The 21,158-nt window shown below is 36.2% G+C and overlaps 1 protein-coding gene and 1 long non-coding RNA gene across 3 annotated transcripts; one reads left to right on the top strand and one right to left on the bottom strand.

Annotated features, from left to right (window-relative positions):
• Positions 1-11,014: 11,014 nt before the first annotated feature.
• LOC142986030 (uncharacterized) lies at positions 11,015-13,809 on the top strand. Of its 2 annotated transcripts, none has more exons than XR_012960281.1 (3): positions 11,015-11,099; positions 11,301-11,463; positions 13,687-13,809. It is a non-coding gene; the product is annotated as an uncharacterized LOC142986030 (long non-coding RNA). The 2 variants fall into 2 exon arrangements; XR_012960280.1 differs by having other exon boundaries at positions 11,019-11,099; positions 11,251-11,463.
• A 1,883-nt stretch (positions 13,810-15,692) lies between these two features.
• On the bottom strand, positions 15,693-16,771 carry LOC142985855 (uncharacterized). The gene is given in 2 exon segments (XM_076134098.1): positions 15,693-16,385; positions 16,388-16,771. Coding segments are annotated over 2 exon segments (1,077 nt in total).
• Between the last annotated feature and the right edge of the window lie 4,387 nt (positions 16,772-21,158).

Here is a 21,158-nt window from a genome sequence, read left to right as displayed (position 1 = left end):
TATGGCTACATAAAACTCCTCTAGTTTTGTACGAAGTCCTCTTACGTTTTGATAATAAATTTCAGTGCACTTAATTTCGGTTGGGTAATTTACTTGGCAGTCTACGAAACCACACCCACTCGCAGAACTCGATATTTAACGGCCAGTTTTCTGACTGACTCAATTGCTCATATTTACTTTCTGGAACTCCTATTATAAATGACGCGTAATCTCTTTCTGTTCTATGTTTTATTCTTTCTACTGTTATATTGCACTCCTCCTTGTATAAACTTCTGACATATTTTTCTAAATCTTCCTCTGTGGTTTCTTTCTGCAGTCTCCATACATGTAGATATTTCTTTCTTTCAGTTCCCTTTATCTCCATCTTGTCTGTGCAGCCCCCTTTTTTGACTTCACTATTTTGATATTTACTTTTTCTTCTCTTTATTATTGACCAGTTTCCTTCTTTATCGTTCTTTTCCAACTCAATTTCATTAACCTGTACATTCTTTTGGGTATCTTGTTGGGAAGCTCTTTCTTGAGTTTTTTGCTCGCTCGCTATAATTTGAACAGTTTTCATGGCCTCACTATTTTTTTAATTAACCGTCGTTTTGTTTACAAGTGTTGGCTTCTGTTTAACTTTGCTTGCAAATGTAAAAGATGAGTTCTGGATTTGTTGCCCTGTTTCCATATGTTCCTGTTCTGCATCACGAACACGAATACCTTCTTCCAATTGCTCGTTCTTCTCTATTAGTTGTTTAATTGTCTTTTCTAATAACTCCATCTTATTATTAGCCTTCTCTTGTTGCACACTCATTGTCTTCCGTAATTCTCGTAATTCTGTTTCCGTATTAGCCAACCTGTCTTTCAGCAGCCCATACTCCTTCGTTTGCTCATCCAGACGAATTCTCATTTCCTCCTGTATTTCCTCCAGTAATAACTTATTGTCATTGTCCACCAAACACAATTCACTTGTATTTCTCCGACTCCCGCGCATCGTGTTAATGCCACTTATTGGTGTTAAAGTTTTATCCATAGTTTAAACTTTCTCTCAAACACAGTCTTACTATGAATATTTAATTTAATAAAATTATAATTCCGCGACGCGCACGACACGTCCGTGCGATCGCCCGGCCGGCGATAATATGTGAAATGCCAAGAATTCGACTCGTTTCCATGATTTTCATAACATTTTTGCTCGCCACCATAGCACATGACAATTATTACTCTTTATACAGATCTTTTGATCTTTTTGTTATGATACTATTAGAAAACAAGTACCTAAGTTTTGTGCCAACATAGCCGTCCACAAATTTGAACCTTAGTGAAAAGTTTTAAGACCCAATTTCATTTAGCAAAACTGACGGCCGACTATCGGATATGTAGGTCTAATGGTCGGCCTCATGAAATTCACTGACTTTATATGCGGCTGACTACTGGTAAAATACTATTTTTGTCTTAGAAAAGTTTAGCTCAACGCAATAGTTAAATTGAGAACTATTCGCCCTGTTAATTGAAACCCAATAGTCGGCCACGTTAATTTATAATACAAAAACAAATAAAACGCCTGCAATGCATGATTTTATCGAAGATAAACTATTAAATACTAGCTGTAACGGACGTGACGTCAACAGCCGCCAGAGCCACGCCGCCATGTTGCCGCCACCCCCTCCAAGCCACGCCATATTGCCTGCCATGCGGAGGTGATGCGCCAATATAAGCCATAGCCAACCATTTGATCGGTTTACTTTATATAATCCACTTGAAGTAATAAAAGTGATTCAAATCATAACGAGTTTTGTTCTACCCCGTATTAATTCAGAAGTGGTATAAAACGAAGTCACACACGGTTTTCGCAAGACCTTCGTCCTCCAAACGGATCATCATCAGAAGATGACGATACTCCTTCACCACCTGCGCGGAAGCTGCTCAAAAACTTACTGGAAAAGAAGGTTAAAAATGCATTACGTGACCTTCAAGACGACTACCCTCTTTCGAACCGGTCAAAAACACATCGCGCTGCATCTTTAATACCTGAGTTTGATCCGGACAGTGAAGAATGTACGGCATTACAAGCTTGGATAACGAAGATTGACCAAATCGGTGAAATTCACGGCTGGGACGACGCAACAAAGTCATTTTATTTGCAAGACAAGTTGCGAGGTCAAGCAAAAAAATGGTACAATCGTCTGGAAGATTACGACTACACGTAGGACCAATCGAAGCAAATGCTGTTACGCGCATTCCCTAGACATCGAAATTACAGCAAAATGCTAGAAGAGTTACTGCAACGAAGGAAACTACCTACTGAAACTATGACGAAATACTACCAGGATAAAATCGCCATGTGCTTCCGGTGTAAGTTATTGACAACGCTAGCATTTCTTGTATTATTCGCGGCCTGCCATCGTCATTGCAACCAAACGCACGAGCATTTCAATGTCGAACGCCAGAAGAACTTTACGAAGGATTTTTGTGCGCACTAGATGAGTACCGCGCACAACCGATTGAGACACGGTTCCAGAAAAATAGTATGATCAGACCACAGCCTACTACTGATAAGAAATTTATTGCTGCTAATCCTGAAACAGACCCGTGTCCGCGATGCAAGAAGACCGGACATTTGCTTCGTGATTGCTCGCAACCTGACACTCGCACTTGTTATAAGTGTGGAACTAAAGGACATATCGCACCCTTAAAATTACAATGACGTAAGTGCAAATATCAAACAACCGAGAAAAATGCATTTGAAACTTTTAATTTACATTTTACTCATTAACTCTTTTGTATCCACAATATTTATAAAAAGTTAACATAATACTGGTACTTGGTTATTATTACTTTGATATTAATTAAATATAATACCTAATTATTTTGTTGTTTTATTTTTAAATTATTTTCAAAATGCAGAGCACCTACAGTTAAGTCATTGTATCACTAAAATGTATGTAAAATAATAAAAAAATATGACGAACAATGACGTAAAGGTACAACATTTATCAAATTAAAAATAATTATTTATCATTATTTTAATAATATGTCCAAAAAAGGAAAAGGCATAATTAAAAGTTAGCGTATAACTTGAAACTAACAAACAGAAAACATTAACTTTCAAGTTATAAAGGAAAAATGATAAATAGGTGCAACTTTTTTGAAGAAAGCAAATAAAACACAGGTTAAAGTAATCAATGTTTTTTATACTATTAAGCATAATCAGTCTTCTATTAACAATCAGTCTTCATAATCAGTATTATTTTGTCCTTGTAAAATCACTTAACAATCAACTAGGCCATGATAGTCTCATAAGAATGAAATCAAAAAATAAAATAAGCAACTATAGGTTCCTGTAATATTCTGCATAGTAATGAGGTACTATATTCTTTTCAATTAATTGCAATATATCTTGTTTCTTGCGTTCAGATTTCGGTATTTTAGAATTATATGCCGGCTTAAGGTGAACCTCATCAATCAATCTAGTTGGTCTGCTAGTGCGTAAATTTCTTTGTACTATTATATTAGCTTGCAACATGTTTTCAGTTTTATATGATAGTTTATATTCGAAGGTATTCTTATTCTTTGTAAATTGGACTACTTTTAATTTGCTCAATTTAATTTGATCGCCATGAACATTTTTAGACAAATTTATGTTTAACTCCTCTGCTAATACTTTCAGACCAAAAAAGCTGTCGTAATTCATTTCAAACACTTTAAACGGGTTTCCAGATTTTTTAGCTTTTCTTATTACATTAACGTATTGATCCGGAACATAAATTGGACTTGTTTTCCTCTCCTTTTTAATGCACTTTTCAATCAAAGAATGAGCGGTATCCCCCTCGTTTTGCGTGTGACCGCGAATCAGAAATTTATGGGTTATAGATTTTATGTTTAACTTCGACACAGCAAAAAAATACATCGTAAAAATATACCTGAAAAAAAAAGAAGTCATTAAGGAACCTTTAAAATGATACTAGATAAGTAAGGCAGTTTCTGAGTCACTTACTTGTTTTTCTGCTGGCCACAGCAATTGTCTGAATAAAAAATAACGTCACAATTAGGATGCTTTGTAGCCAATTCTTCCAAATACTTATAAACGCAGGATCCAATTTCAATGGCACCCCTATGACCCATACCCTCATGCCAAAAATAACAAGTGGTATGTTCATTTTTCCCTTCGGTCACCTAAAAAAAATATTGGTAATTAAAAGAGTTGAATCACTAAAAAATAAATATTAATTTAAGTGTGCATAATAATAGAAATTTACCGTAAAGTTATAACAATTAAGTCGTGTTTTGTAAAAAAATGCTGAAGAATCTCCGACAGGACATGGCAATACCGCTTGCAAATCATAGGTGGCAACAACTAAATTACTATTATTCATATCGCTTTGTTTTTCAAGACGGCTTAAACTTTTTTCTTCCAGGTGTGACTTATATTCGGTATCAAGTTGCGGTTTCAGTTCCATGGGTGCGTTTTTATAACCAACGCAAAGATCACACTGATCTTTTTTCGATACAAAGAACCCAATATTAAACTGTGTATTGAATATGTATAGATATGCAGCGTATGGTGCAGTTGGTAAATTACTTTCCCTTCGTAAGACTTCATAGTTTCTGTGCATTTCTGATACCGATAAGCCGCCATCAACATATTCCCTGCTAGTGTTAGCTCTCAAATAATGGCTTTCAATTTTAGGTATGGATTGAATATGATCTATTATAGATTGTCTTACTTCTTCCGGCAGATTAGAATGATTCTTATGGTGCCCTCTTTTATCTTGAGGAGGAGCACCCAGGTTTTCATTTTTCGCGTGAATCACAGTGCGAAGAGTTCTTTCAGCTATGCCTAATGTGTTTAACAGAAATATTTTACATACTCTTTTTTCTATTCCATTCAACAGAAAATAATATGCTGTATTTGGGTTTCTAGGCTTTGCAGGTTGATTATTCTGGACGTCAACCTTAATACGTCTGTATGCTACTTTAAGTGGTTTAATGCAGGAACTTAGATACGCTCTTTGCCGCTGTAAGTCACCTAATTCCCAATAACTGTTGAAAATAGCTTGTCTTTCTTCTTCGGAAAATTTACTGGCACAAACAAGTCTGCACTTAAGCGAACATGGGGGCCCCATAGCTTTCCCGCTCATGTACTTGCCTGTTCTAGAAAGGTACTCTTTTCCGGTATTTTTAAGTTGCTTTGCACGTATTCTTTTCCAATTATTCGGATTTTTGGTACGTTTTTTTGCCTTTTTTGGTTCAGGTGGCACAGAAATCGTTGAGTCGTGAGTTGCAATAGATGCATCACGAGCAGACACATTGGTTTCCTGTTCATCTTCCGAACTAGAAGAAGAAGAAGAACTACTCGAACTACTGGCTTCGCTACTGCTACTGTCTTTGTTATTCGATGGCCTAAATTCATCTGAACTGGTTCCAGAAAAGTCACCTTTCTCAGAATCAGATGAAATTAATGAATCCGTAACTTCTTGCATGTTAGAACCTGATTTTTTTGATACTGTTTGAATAACAGAGTCATTCTCCTCAGTACGACAAGGATCCTTAGCCAATCTTACTAATTTAGCACCCCGTGACTCCATTTGTTTCAACCTAAAAACATAATAAATAATGGAATCTAAAAGAACAATGACCTAATTGTAATAAGCGTCATCGTTCTGTTTTGCGCGAAGTCCTTAGCGAGTTTTTAAAAAAAACTATTTATTAAAACCCAAAATATATTTATTAAGAGACCCAAAATTACACTACTACACGAACTCAAACCGTTGCACCCGGGAGATGTTAATGGAATTACTGAGTGATGCTAACTGCTAACAACAACTGACTACTGGCCGCGTGGCGGTGATGCTTTTATAATAATTATGTATTGCTTGCACAGCAAAACTTATTAACTAATTTCGGATATAACACGTCCCCCCTTGAAAACGGAGCTTCATCTTAAATAAGAAGAACGCGAAGTTTTAAAAACTAAACAGCGTGCAAGAGCTTGAGTTTTACAATCATATAAACATTAAAGTTATTACTAAGAAATAGAAAACATTAGTTTTATATTAAAATCATAGTGATATATATAAAAGATCACTTTATATAATGAAACTTAAGATAAATCATGAAACAAAATAGAAAAGTAAATTTTACTTCTAGAATATAGATTAGAGATAGTAATTATAAGTAGTTACCTAATAAATGCTTAGGTTGCGATTAGATTTTTCAAAAGGTCTAAATTTTACATTCTTATTCATTTTATTTATTTCAATTTCAGGTAAGCTTTGAATTGACCTTCTGTCAAATCCTTCAGAGTTTTCGGATACATTAGTTAATTCCATAGAGTGATTTATTGAAGTTTCATTACTACTTTTACTATCATTATAACAATGGTTATATATCTGTATACAACAGGATGGGTTAATGCATTTAGCAAAACATTTTTTATATAATTTATATAGTGAGTAAATGACAATTATACCAACTATTACATAAGTTAATGTTGAATAGTAATGACCATATTTAATAATGTGAGATTGATTCTTTACATTATTTATCTGGTTTTCTAAACTGTCTAATTTATGCGAAGCTAATTTAAATGATTCTAAATCTATGTTTGTCAATGAAATAGGAGAAATTTCGTGTAAACTGTCATTTAGTATATTAAATTTGCAACAATCATCTTCTGTTATGTCATAATTGATTGACAATTGACTCGGTAAAATTCTTTTATAAGTATGTGATGGATAGAATTGCAAGGTTTGGAAATACGCAATACAATCATTTTCCAAAGATAACAGGCCAGTGCCTTGCAGAGAATAATCTTTAATATTATGATTACATTTTAATGTTAACTTATTAGGTTTGGATTGGACAAATATGTATTTTCCATTATTTAGTTTTTGCCAAATATTAATGTTACCATAAATAAGCTTATTGTGACAAATATCAGGAAGTGACAAGGTTACTTCCGTTAACAGTTTTGACTCACAGGAAGGATTATTGATCGTTGACAGAATAGAAGGTAAAGGACATATCATATAATTTGTATTGACACTCTTACAACTAGTTATATCATCTAACATTGCGTAGTTTAATCTATCATCAGTTATTGCTATATAGAGTTTAGATGGGTGAATCAATACATATGTTAAAAAGTTATTACCTTCTTGAGGAGTAGGTAACGGTAGGTTTTTGTACACATTGAACCTCATAGGGTTAATCAGAGGAATTTGGATTACAAACATAATCTTATTATTATAATAATACGCAATTAATTGTGACAGATCTATAATATTATGTATATTTTGTAAAGATAACGTTACAGGAAATTCAACATTCGATTTAAATTGTTTACTATTTGAAAGTTCGTTATATAATTTTGTAGGAGATAGGACATAGGGATGTAAAATATTTGCCTTTGCAAATAAAATAGAATTTAAAATTGTATCAAGAATATTAGAGATTGACAATAATGATCCTTCTAAGACATTAAATAGGGAATTAATTTTCTCAATATTCATTAAATTAGTATTTGTTTTATGATTTTCAGTAAATATGTAATTAAGTTTTTGTATTTGCTTATCTAATTTAATTTCATTTTCATTTAATTTGTGTATGGAAATATTAAAGTTATTGATGGTGGACTGAACGACGTGTATGTTGTCCTTCATGAGGGAAAATATTTGATTTTCATTTTCTTGACAAGATGTAATAGCTTCATCGTATTTTCTAGCGTCATCTGCGTCTAGAGTACCGAAAAAGAACTTTAATATTTCGCCACCTAATTCGAGTGACCTTTTAGAACGATCATTGAATCTTTCGGAGATAAGGTGAGATAAAGAGTTATACTTAAGAAAATTAGCATTAATTAATATTTCTAAAGGGTCAATCGCATTTTTACAATCTAACGAAATTATAGCTAAATTCTTTGCTTTTTCACAGAAAGCAGATACACTTAAAATAGATTTTTGGATTTTATCTAAATAAGGTTTGATAGGGGCGACTTCGACGTGAGTAATCACATTCCAGAAGTCGTTGTAAAAATATGCAATTGATGACGGGTCAAAGTATATACCCGGACTATGAGAGATATATTCGATGGGGTCAGCCAAAACCAATCTGTAACAATGGCAAATCACGCTGGTTTAATTTCGTTAACATGATATTTGACATGTTTTCTATTTATGCTTAAAGAAACATTGTTTTTACCATGAATTTTTACTATTTTATAGGGACCTTTCCAAATTGGAGATAAGGCTTTCCTTAACCTATGATGATGTTTTAAATAGACCATATCACCGACTTTGTAAGTTTTAGATGAGGAATTTGTATCATAATATTTCTTTGATGCTTCTTTACTTTTAGTTATATTTTCTAAGGCCCTTTCGCGAGCAAAACGCATCCTGTATTGTAAGGCGCGAATATAGTCGTGATAGGTAGTGCTATCATTTGATTCATATAAACTACTGGGTATGGAAGGTTTGTGGCCAAATAATAACTCAAAGGGAGTATATTCTGTTGTACAATGAGGCGTTGTATTATAGGACAAGATGGCAGTCGCTAAATAGCAATGCCAGTCGTCGTGATTTTCGTTTACGAACGACTTTAGATACTCCTTGAGAGTGGCGTGGCTCCTTTCTAGAGCGCCATTAGTTTGAGGGTGATACGGGGTTGAAAATAGATTTTTAATTTTAAGAATTTCTGTTAATTGTTTGAAGAGATCGGAGGTAAAACAGGTACCCTGATCAGTAAGAATCATTTTTGGAAAACCGAATAGAGAAAAGAAATGAATTAGATTTCGTGCTACTTCGTCAGTCGAACATGTTATCATAGGATAAGCGGAAGAAAACTTGGTCAAATCGTCCTGAAGCGTTAGTATATACCTGAATTTTTGAAGGCCAGCTTCGGGCAGAGTACCGACAATGTCGAGAGCTAATCTCTCAAACGGTTTGGTACTGGAGGAGGTAATGACCATTGGTGCTTTGTTTGAAGAGCGCATAGGTTTGTTTATTTGACATAGCCTACAATCTTTTACAAATCGTTCAATATCTGAACGCATAGATTTCCAGTAATAGGATGCTTTTATCCTATTGTACATCCTTTTTACGCCTGGGTGACCAGCAATAGTGGTACCATGATTTTCTTTTAAAATATTCGGGACCTCAGCGGGAGTAGGATATATGATTTTATTTTTATAGATATGCACTTTAATTTGAGTGCCATGGAAAATATACGATATCATATTATAAATTTTAACATACACTAATTTTGTAAAAGGCTCTGAAAAATCGGATATAGCTAATTCTTTTTCATAATTTTCGTTAGAAATAATTTTGTTCCGTAATTCCATAAGTAATTTATATATTATTTTATAACTTGTTTCGTCGTAATGATGTATTTTAGTATAAAGAAAATAAAGCGTTCTATTATTAGAATCTACAGTGTGAACGGTTTCAAGTTCACGTTCACGAGCGCGTAACTCGTCAGCATTTTCTACAAGTGATAACAACTGCTCACAATGTGGCATAGAGTAATCAAGGTCCAGAGACATCGGGCATGCTATACATTTTTGTTTGGCTAAATGAAGGGATTGACTATGCTCTTCTATGACAGTATCGTTGTTTGATGCGGTTTTTAAAAATTGCTTTTTGAAGTATTGTTCATAAGTTGATTTATTTAAATTTGAGTTAGAAGTTAAGGCGTTTACGGGATATCTAGATAAAGTATCGACATTAGAATTTAGTCTACCTTGTTTATAGACGATTTCGTAATTATATTCCTCTAGTTTAAGTCGCCATCGTATAAGACGACTACCTGGATCTTTGACATTGAACAACCAAACTAAAGGTCTGTGATCCGTAACGATTTTGAATTGGTAGCCATATAAATAGGGGCGGAACGTTTTCACACCGAAAAGAATAGCTAGAAGTTCTTTTTCCGTTGTGGAATAGTTTCCTTCTGCTTTGTTCAAGGTCCTTGACGCATAGGCTATCGGTTTATCCTTGCCGATTTCACCTTGGGAAAGAATGGCTCCAATGGCATAATTAGATGCGTCAGTGGTAAGAATGAATGGCTTTGAATAATCAGGATATTGTAACAAAGGTGCTGAGACTAATTTATTTTTTAACGTTTGGAAAGCAAGTTCTTGTTCTTGCGTCCAATGGAAATTAACGTCCTTCTTTAAAAGAGAAGTAAGAGGTTTAGTAATCTTTGAAAAGTTTTCGATAAATCTGCGGTAGTATCCGACTAAGCCTAGAAATGATTTTATATCCTTGGCGTTTTTGGGAGATGGAAGACCTTCGATGGCTTTTATTTTGTCGGGGTTAGGTGAGACACCTTTATCAGTGATTACGTGACCGAGATAAGTCACTTCTCGGCGTAAGAACTCGCACTTGTCTGGTTGTAGTTTTAAATTATGTTGCCGAAATCTTTCAAGGACTAATTTTAGCTTATCGAGGTGACTAGGAAGATCTGGAGAATACAAAATACAGTCATCTAAGTAGACGTAACAGTGTAATCCTTGAAGACCAGATAGTACTGTATTCATAAGACGCTGAAAGGTGCTAGGGGCATTTTTAAGCCCAAAAGGCATTCTGTTGAACTCATAGTGACCAGATGTTTCGTTTGTGCCAACAATTGTGAATCCTGTTTTTGCTGCGTCAGCAGGATTTAATAAAATTTGGTGAAATCCACTTACGAGGTCTAAGGTTGTAAAATATTTAGAATGTCCTAATTGGTCAAGAATATCTGTTATCAGAGGTATAGGATAAATTTCGGACACCGTGACATCGTTAAGACGACGATAATCTATGACGATACGCCATTTACGTTTACCTGAGGCGTCTGCCTTCTTTGGGACCACCCATACAGGGGCACTCCATGGTGATTGAGAGGGGCGTATGATATTTTGTTTCAGCATTTTAGTTATTTGATTGTCCACTTCTTCCTTGTGGCATTCCGGGAAGCGGTAAGATTTTACGTGAATTGGAGCGGCATTTCCCGTATTTATAGAATGATCGATAGTGCTTGTATAGGTGAGGGGTTCACCTTCGAGATGGAAAATATCTGTGAATTGAGAACAACAGTCTAACAAAGCTGCTTTTTCTTCAGGATTTAAGTGAGAGGTTCGTATTTGATTTAGAACTAGATTTTGTCTATCAGTAAGAGAAGGAGAAGTTTTATTTACAGTTTCGGTATTTGAAATTGGCAGACACTCTGTGAGGCTATTATCCACAGGTGTGAGATTAACGGAATAATTATTAACTTCAATTTCAGATTCAGTTGTATTTAGAATTGAAACATTTACTCTACGATTTGGCTTTAAGGTGACAACACAATTCGCGACATATACTCCTTCAGATATTTTATGATCAAGAACTAAGGCTTCTTTAAGAAGAGGTAACTCATCTGCACTGTTTGACACTCCACATTCGATTACAGCTTCGGAACGAGCAGGGATTTTATAAATTGGCAGTTTGAAACGTAAAGGTAAAGTATGATTTTGCATTATTAAACATTGCTTATCATAATCTATGACAGCTTTAAGATAACCTAGACAATCAGTACCGATTATGCCATCATATTCAAGATGAACATTATTAACAACATGAAACTTATAAGAAAACACGTCTGAAGATAAATAGAATTGCATTTGAAAAGTACCTAATGTTTGGCAATATGTACCGCTATCATTGATTCCTTTAAGTCTCACTATTTCTGGAGATAGATTAGGTTTTTGATAAAGACTTTCTTCTTTTACTAAAGAAACGCTAGATCCGGTGTCGATTAGTAGAACGAGTGACCGGTTAGTATGCTTAGTTAATAAGAAAACATGCGGAAGTGTTACCTTTTTATTAAACGAACTCGTTTCGTAAACTGGTATATTATTTTGATAAGATTTGGGACATTTTAAGGACTGGGACAAATCATCCGACGGAAAAGAGGTAAGTTTGCCTGCTGAATTATCATCATTTTCCTTACAAGGTAAGTCGTTTGTGTAGTACTCAAGAGAGTTATTATAAGATTTAGATTTATCATAAGATTTAGTATTATCATAAGATTTAGAATTATCGTAAGATTTAGTATAGGATTTAAGATAATCATAAGATGTAGTATAAGATTTAGTATCGTTATAAGATTTAGTATAAGATTTAGGATTATCATACGATTTAGTATAAGATTTAGGATTATCATACGATTTAGTATAAGATTTAGGATTATCATACGATCTAGTATAAGATTTAGGATTATCATATGATTTTGTATAAGATTTAGGATTATCATACGATTTAGTATAAGATTTAGGATTATCATACGATTTAGTATAAGATTTAGGATTATCATATGATTTTGTATAAGATTTAGAAATAATTGTGTCATTTTTTAATCCTATGGATTCCGATCGACACGCATTCGGAATCCGATTTAGTTTAAAGGTTCGGGAATTAATGTTTCATTAACGCTTGAATGGTTCATGGCCGTATCATTCGTATGGCAAAAATTTACATTTGCGTTGCCTCTATGTACATCACTACTCTGTGCATGAGTATTATTACGGTGTTGATTATTGTACTGCCGCTTGCGACACTCGGTTATCAAATGACCGGGTCTTTTGCAATATGCGCAACTTTTACGTGGGAAATTATTAGGAATTTGTGACGATTGAATTTGCATGGGAAAACGATTTTGATTTGAAAGATTTGAATTAGAAAAATTTGTATTATAAGATTTTACATTTTTGTTCTTATTTCGATAGCATTCTGAAGACAAGTGACCTTGTTTGTTACAAGTCGAACATGTCTTCGGTGATTTAGAAGAAAGTTTGGTAGCGTTAAATAATTTTTCTTCTTCGATAGCATGTGTGACCGCCTCGTTTAGTGTTTTAGGGTTACGACATCGAACTATATGCGAAAAACTCGGATTTAGACCCATAAGGAAGGTATTGAGTGCTAAATCTTCAATACCGGCGACTCTACCGACTAATTCGTCCTTTTTATCACATGAGAAATGCACATCTGCTAACAACCGCGTAAGACATGATTCTATTCTCAAGGAAAATTGCGTGACTGTCTCCGACGGCAAGTTTTGTTTGCAATTTTGTAAGTCGGACAAAAGATGTGATGAATGTTTCTTCTCACTAAAGTTCTGTTTTAAGAAATCCTTGAGTTCTGACCACTTACTAAAAGTTTTTAAAGAACATGCTACTTGTGCCTTACCTTCCAATTGGGAAATAATAAATTTACATAAGATAGTTTGTTGTTCAACGGAGGCAAGTGAAATGGCATTGTCACAGTTTGTAAGAAAAGCGGGGAGCGTTTCCCTTTTACCATCATATGGTTTAATAAATTTGGTAAGGAAATTAAGAGTTATAGCATTGGACATTTTTGTAGGATTTTTATTTTCTTTTTCAGATTTTACTGAAAGTTCGGAATCCGTCATTGATAATCAACAATAATAATAATAGGTATATGTTTAGATAACCTTGAGATTTAGTAGATATAAATTTCTAATATAATAATTAGATTATAAGATTTAGATATACAGATTATTTGTTGTTACACGGCTAATTTAAAATAAAGTTTTATAATAAGTTTTTCTTTTCAGGGTTGCAGAACGATGCACAAATTATTTCGAATACTTTTATCACAAAATTTCACTGCACACACAACACAGAAAGTTAAGACTTACGTTGATGATGATTTCGTGTTCCAGATGAAGGCGAAGAGGATCAGGTGAGTTAGCTGCATCATGGGAACTGGCAACAGTTGAAGACGTTGACAACACGGAGCTGCTCTACACCCAGAGGGTTTTATAGGCTCAGTAGAATTTGAGTATAAAAATTTCAGATTGAAGACGTAGGTAATTCAGGTCAGGGTTCAAGGTCTCGATTGCTGCGGCGCCGGCTCACGCTTACTAGCGGAGGCTGAAGGTCGGCTGCAGTCTAGTCAAGGTCAAGACTAGAATTTGGTTGACGGGCTAGCGCTGGCTCACGCTACAAAGCGGAGGCTGACAGTCGGCTAAGGGGTGTACTTGCGTGTCTGATGCGGGCTCACGCTGCGTGGGCGGAGACTTATCGTCGATCTGACGTGATGCGGGCTCACGCTGCAAGAGCGGAGGCTTACCGTCGACCTTGCGCTGCTAGTACACACTCACTAAGAACTGTCCGAATGCTGTGGTCTGAACACGGGTCCAGAAAGCCAACAGCATCCCACTTCTGACACCAAATGTTTTGCGCGAAGTCCTTAGCGAGTTTTTAAAAAAAACTATTTATTAAAACCCAAAATATATTTATTAAGAGACCCAAAATTACACTACTACACGAACTCAAACCGTTGCACCCGGGAGATGTTAATGGAATTACTGAGTGATGCTAACTGCTAACAACAACTGACTACTGGCCGCGTGGCGGTGATGCTTTTATAATAATTATGTATTGCTTGCACAGCAAAACTTATTAACTAATTTCGGATATAACAGTTCGTATAAATGTTTGAAGGTATTTTTGAAAAAAATGACATAAGTTACACTTGAGTCAATGTTCCTCTAATAAAAGTAAAAAAAAAATGGCCTAATTACCTTAGCGTCGTTGTAGCACTATGAAGCAACACACTCGTCCCGCTCCCCGCGAGTAACTAACCTGTCAGTCGTTGTTGTTTTCAAGTCTCGCTAAATTTGATGTTGACGCTACTTCCATCTAGCGGCATTTATGGTAATTATAAAAGAGTCAATGTTCTTTGCGATAGTTAAGCACTTTTTAAAGTGTTTTTTATACTTAAGTCATTTTAACGAAATTTTGCATTTGCGTCGTTGTAATTCTAAGGGTGCGATATTTCTCTGCGCTGCCCAACAAACATCAAAGCATCTACATCATCCGAAAACAGTGTCAAAGAGGTTAATATTCTGAGACCTTATAACGACGCGTACAAGAAAGTTGTGAAGGTTAATGGCGTACATGTTAAAGCTTACATCGATACTGGAAGCCAAGTCAACGTACTGAACAATAAAGAGACAACTGCTTTGTCTCTCGATGCAAAACCTACAACCGTTATTTTGAAAGGATTTTCTGGTGGATTGTCAACGAGCCTAGGAGAAGTGGAGTTTGAACTAGTGATTGATGGCGTCACAATGAAGTGTCAAGCACATTTATCGAACGTCCAAATGAACGAAGTTAACCTACTGATTGGACAACCCGTGATAAACAGCGAAGGCATGACGTTAACTGTAAGCCAGGGTGCTGCTAAGCTTCAGTAAACACCAGATCTCATTTGTGAAAGCGAAGCAATCGAGGAAAACGATAGTTTTGAGATTTGTACGGGTAATTGTCTGCTCATACATTTAATAGGAAAGTGTGAAATGATAACACTCTCTTAAACTGATTTAACTGATATATTGTCCAAAAATACTTGATAGAAATGTAAAATGATAAGTGAGTACGCGCGAAATGCTTGATGATCGTATGCGAACTGAATTTAATACTAGGTAATTATAATATTGCAATAAAACAATAAATGATGATGCGTGCATTTGTATGATTTCGTAATTATGTCGAGCGTAGCTCGTACATGCTCCCAGACGGGGAAGATGAGGGTTAGTAGATGGGCATTCAAATGGAAGTCGAGACAAGTTGATAAAACAATATTCTTAAACTTAAATGTTACTTTTGTTAATTATGATATGATTTACAAGATGATAAACAATGTTTATTTGAATAACTAAATCTACTGTTCCGATAGCGCGAATACCGAGCGAAGTACCGGGGATGTACCGCGATTTTGTTTATGGTTACGCACATTCGATTTCGTAGGCACAATCACTTCACTTAGATCACTTGTTTCATCACTACACTGCACCTGTTCACTTTTAGAGCACCTTGAACACTCGTTGTGAGGTTTCCCTTGGACTACGCGCGATTTCCTTGCTGTCGCACTAGTGATCGCTCCCGATGACGCCTGCTCCGCCGCGGGGGCATCTCCAGATTCTTGTGACGACGATTGACGTCGCAAACGTAATTGTTTCACCATATACGTTATACCCGCCAGCAATAAGATACCCATAATGATATATATTGCAGCGTAATGGTGAACATCATGCGTAGATACGGATTCGATGCCTGGCATGTTTTCTTTCATTATGTCTATCTGCTGTCTAATTTCTTCAAATTGTTTCTTGGAATGTGGTAGATTTTCTACCGGGATGGAGGTAGGTATTGATACGTTGATCATATGATTGATTGGAGATATTTTTGGAGCCACAATTTTGGCACTTATTTCAATCTTACTTGTCTCAGATTTGGGAGCGTACACTAAGAACTCAGCTGTTTTGATAATGCAATCTGAATGAATACTAAATAATCCGTTGCCTTTCAAAATGACGGCGGTAACTTGATCCTCGCATAAAAGCTTCAAAATCAAAACTCGTTACAACAAAAGTAGAAATATTAATTTAAATTGTTTAGGGCTTCCCACGTATTAGTACAAAGGCCTGTTGTAGTTTTACAATTTCTTGTATCTGGTATGATTTCACATAAACTCTGGTCGTCCTTGATAAATATTATAGGTTGCTTCAAATAGCATAAAATTAAATCCATATTTTGTTGCGTACATTGCTGAAGATCTCTTTCCGTGACAGGTATGAGAGTGTCTTTCTTCAGATTAATGGCAGCGTATTCGGCGATGGGTACTACAGTTGTCATTTTGTTATCTGATAAATATGGAATCGGAAGGAGTCTGAAAAGTTCATACATGTCTCGTCCAACCAATGGTATCTTGATTTCAATGATGAGGTATTTTGCTGACATTCTTGATCTTACTTGGAGCAAATTATATATATCTGCTAAGTTAAAATTATCTATTGGAGATGACAAATCTTTCGGTAGTTGACCTGATATAATATTTAGCTCGTGTCTTAATTGTTCTGGGTTGAGAAGTTGGAAGTTAAATTTACCATTGTAGATATTAGTGACTGTATTCAAGAGGGTTAATTGTATGCTTCTTAAACTAAATAATAAGTTATTTGCGATCATAGCTGTCTCTATGAAGTCAGATGATAATGATAGGTTTTGAATTCCCTCTTTGACTTGATTTAAGGAATTATCCATAAGATTTAACTTTTGATGTATCAATTTATGCTGCTGTTCCATAATGTTTTCAGTTCTTTTCAGTAAGTTGAACTCAGCTTCTACGACTGATGTCTGATTTTTCCAAAGGGCCGCGAGATGATTTTCGTTACTTCTGATAATAGCGATATCTTTTTCGTACTTTTCGGCAAAACGGTCATCTAAAACTCCGAATAAACTATTCACTAGGTAGCCAACGCCGTTTATAAGGCCACGCCGGCGGCGTTGCCGTTTGATAGTATTTACTTGATAGTTTATTAGTATGTCATTGTTATGTTGTAGTTCCCGGAACTCGTGCCGTAATTGTAATATGATCGCGGCGCAGTGTGATTCCATTTTAATTGTTGCACATAATTTCTGGAGATAGTCAATGTACTTGCTTAGAGTCGTATTTCCTTCTTGATAAGGTCCAGTATTGTAGTACATAACGAGACGCCAGTGGTCTCGTATCAAATTCATGTTGGTAATTGAATCAAAATAAATACTATTATTGTTTTGTATGTTCGTAATATTGTATACGGTTTGCGATGAAGGTGCAATGACCATGAAAAACAATAATAGAGACATGGCTATCTTGGTAAAACTGATTGGGCTGTTGCAACGTCGTTTACTCGTTTGATTAACTTGATTTTCTTGAATTCCTTTATTTTCCTCTTGTTTTCCAGCTGAGGTCAAGATGGAAAGTTTGACAACCGGTCGTTTTATAAATCCGTTTTTCGTTTTGAGTGTAACAACTCTTACATAATTGTCACATCCTGGATGGAGCTCCAGAACCCTTCCTAGCGCCCACTGGCCAGGCGGAAGATTGTCATCTTGGATAACGACTACATCGCCCAGCTTGATATTTTCTTTTGCTTGTCTCCACTTGCTTCTTGATGATAATTGCGTAAGATATTCACGACGCCATCTCTCCCACAAATCATTGACGATTTTTTGTACTAATTGCCATCTAGTTCGCAGATCTTTTTCCGTGTCATAAATGGTCAATAAAGGTCCACTGCCTAAAAAGTGCGACGGTGTTAGGAAATTAAGATCGTCGGGGTCATCTGATAGAGCACACAGTGGTCTTGAATTAAGGCATCCATCTATTTGCGTTAATAACGTACTGAACTCTTCATAGGTTAGGCGTTGTTCTCCTATCACGCGTTTCAAATGATATTTCACGCTTTTGACGGCTGCCTCCCACAACCCGCCTGCAGATGGCCAGGACGGAGCGTTGAAGTGCCAATTAATTCCCATTTTTGCTATTTCTGATTGACATTCTTGCTGCGTAAGTGATTTTCTGATTTCTTCGTACTCTGTTTGCAATACTTTATTGGCGCCTATAAAATTACTACCTTGATCGCTGTATAAGTGTCCTGGGGTGCCGCGCCTAGCGGCCAGTCTACGGAGCGCGGCAAGAAAGGTTAATGAAGTCATATCCGAGACGAGCTCTAGATGTACTGCTTTAGTGGCCATACATATGAATACGGCCACGTAACCCTTTGTGGTCTTGATACCACGTCCCTTGTTGGACTTTTTGAAAATATGACCAGTATAATCAACGCCGGTATGGAAAAATGGTCGTGATGGATTCACCCTTGATGGTGGTAAATCTCCCATGATTTGTGGTAACTTTCTCGGATTCTGTTTTCTACACGTGACACAAAGACGTAACCTCTTTTTTACTGCTCTGATTCCACCAAGTAACCAGTATTTTTGCTTGATAAAAGAGGTTGTGAGTTTAGTACCCCCATGGAACGTAGTTTCATGCGCTTGATCGATGATAAGTTCCGCTAATCGGTTGTTTGGGATAATCAATGGGTGTTTCATTTCCGGGTGAATGTTGGCGTGTCTCAGCCGGCCACCTACTCTTAGTAGACCATCTTGATCAATTATGGGGTTCAGGCTTAGTATTTTGCTTTGTCTACTCAAGGATTTCCCTTGGCGCAGACGCGATAATTCATCATAAAATTGAATCTCCTGATTTTGTTTGATAATAATGTTCCTTGCATTGGTTAACTCTGCTTCTGTGTCTGGCTTGTAGCCGGGTAGCCATGCTGGACCGTGCCACCAGAGGTCGTATTCTTTCAATTGCGAGGCAGTCAAACCTCGGCTGGCACAATCAGCTGGGTTTTCTTTGGACTTGATGTAGCGCCAACGACTTGCCGGCATTACTGCGGTTACTTGTTTTACGCGGTTGGCTACGTAGGGTTTCCACTTATCTGCTTCTCCATTAAGCCATCCCAACACGGCCATGGAATCGACCCAACCAAATATCCTGATATAGTAATTACTGAGACAAGTTATGATTTTCTTGATAAGTTTAGATAACAAAACTGCTCCGTTAAGTTCTAATCGGGGCAACGATGTGCTTTTGTTTATTGATACTAGTTTTGTTTTGCCCGCTACTAACACCACTGATGAACTTTGACCTCTTTTTATTTTACAATAAACTACGCAACCGTAAGCCTTTGTGCTGGCGTCACTGAATCCGTGTAACTCGATGGTGTCATGTTCCTTTGTTTGTAACCACCGCGGTATTTCAATTTCATTAATGATTATTAAATCGTTTTTGATTTTATCCCATTCTTGACGCATTTCAGCCGGTACAGGTTCATCCCATTGTATGTTAGACTTCCATACGTCTTGAAATAATATTTTGAGCTTGATAGTGATAGGAGAAATCCAGCCAAGAGGATCGTATATTTTTGATATTTCTGATAAAAGTATCCTTTTTGTTAAAGTGGTGTTGGTATGTTGATTGTCGATTCTTGAATGAAACATAAATTTATCCTTTATGGGGTTCCAACCCAGCCCAAGTGTCTTCGTGGACTAAACTTTCCTGAAGTCAAAATTGTCTTGACTGCTGCTGACGTTCTCCATTAACTCAGCTGAGTTTGCCTTCCAATTTCTTAGGTTGAAACCACCGGACTTTAAAAGCTTTATTAAATCTTGCTGTAATTGTTTTGCAGATAATATTGTATGGGACCCGTGTAATAAGTCGTCCATGTAAAAGCTCCCCTCCAGGGCGTCGATGGCGGCCTTGTCAAAATTAAGTTTCTCATCAGATGCGAGTTGCTTGAGCGTCATCATGGCAAGAAACGGGGCCGCCTTCGTCCCGTAGGTGACTGTTGCAAGTTGATATTCTTTTATTTGTTGATTTCGTTCATTACGCCAAATGATTTTTTGATAACACTGATCCAGTGGATTGACCCAAATCTGTCTGAACATCTTTTCGATGTCAGCAGTATACGCGTATTTGTATTGCCTCTATTTTATGATTAAGTTCTGTAAATCCTGTTGTAGGTTTGGGCCCCTGCACATTACATCGTTTAAACTAAAACCGCTCGACGTTTTAGAAGAAACATTAAAAACAACTCGTAATTTTGTAGTCGTCGAGTCGTCTCGTTGTACACCATGATGAGGTAAATAACAATTGAGTTTCATGTTACTGTCGCTGCGGTCACTGGCCCCAGGTGTCATGTGGCCTAACGACAAATATTCATTAATAAATAATTTATACTGATTTGCGAGTTCAGGTTGTCGTTCTAGTTTTCGCTCTAAATTATAAAACTGCGCCTTAGCTTTATGTTTCGACTCGCCGATGTTTTCTTGATAATTTGCCTTGAACGGAATTCGAACCTCATACCTGCCATCATTTTTTCGTTCTGTCGTTTCTTGATAATATTGCATGCAATGTTGATCTTCTGTTGATAAATCTGATGATTCTGTGATTTCTTCTGTTTCCCAAAATTTTTCTATCCCCGATAAGTCGTTCAAAACCACGTTACATTGGTAATTTTTGACGTTACCGCTTAAAATCCACCCCAGACGTGTTTGTTGCGCGGTGGGTAAACACGCGTTTTCCCGACATATGCCTTCCATGATAATGAGACAATAAACGTCCGCTCCTAATAATAAGTCTACTGGGCGGCTGTTATAAAATTCGGGATCTGCTAATTCAATATGATTTAAGTAAGACCAGTTCGGTTTGAGGGTGGTATAATTCGGTAAATTTTTGATTAATGTTTTCATGATAAAAACGTCTGTCTCGAACGTAAAATCTCCTACTGTCGACATACATTGT

The sequence above is a fragment of the Anticarsia gemmatalis genome, chromosome W, assembly GCF_050436995.1.
Source record: "Anticarsia gemmatalis isolate Benzon Research Colony breed Stoneville strain chromosome W, ilAntGemm2 primary, whole genome shotgun sequence".
NCBI classification, from domain to species: Eukaryota; Metazoa; Arthropoda; class Insecta; order Lepidoptera; family Erebidae; genus Anticarsia; species Anticarsia gemmatalis.
This window is presented reverse-complemented; position numbering and strand designations above follow the sequence as displayed.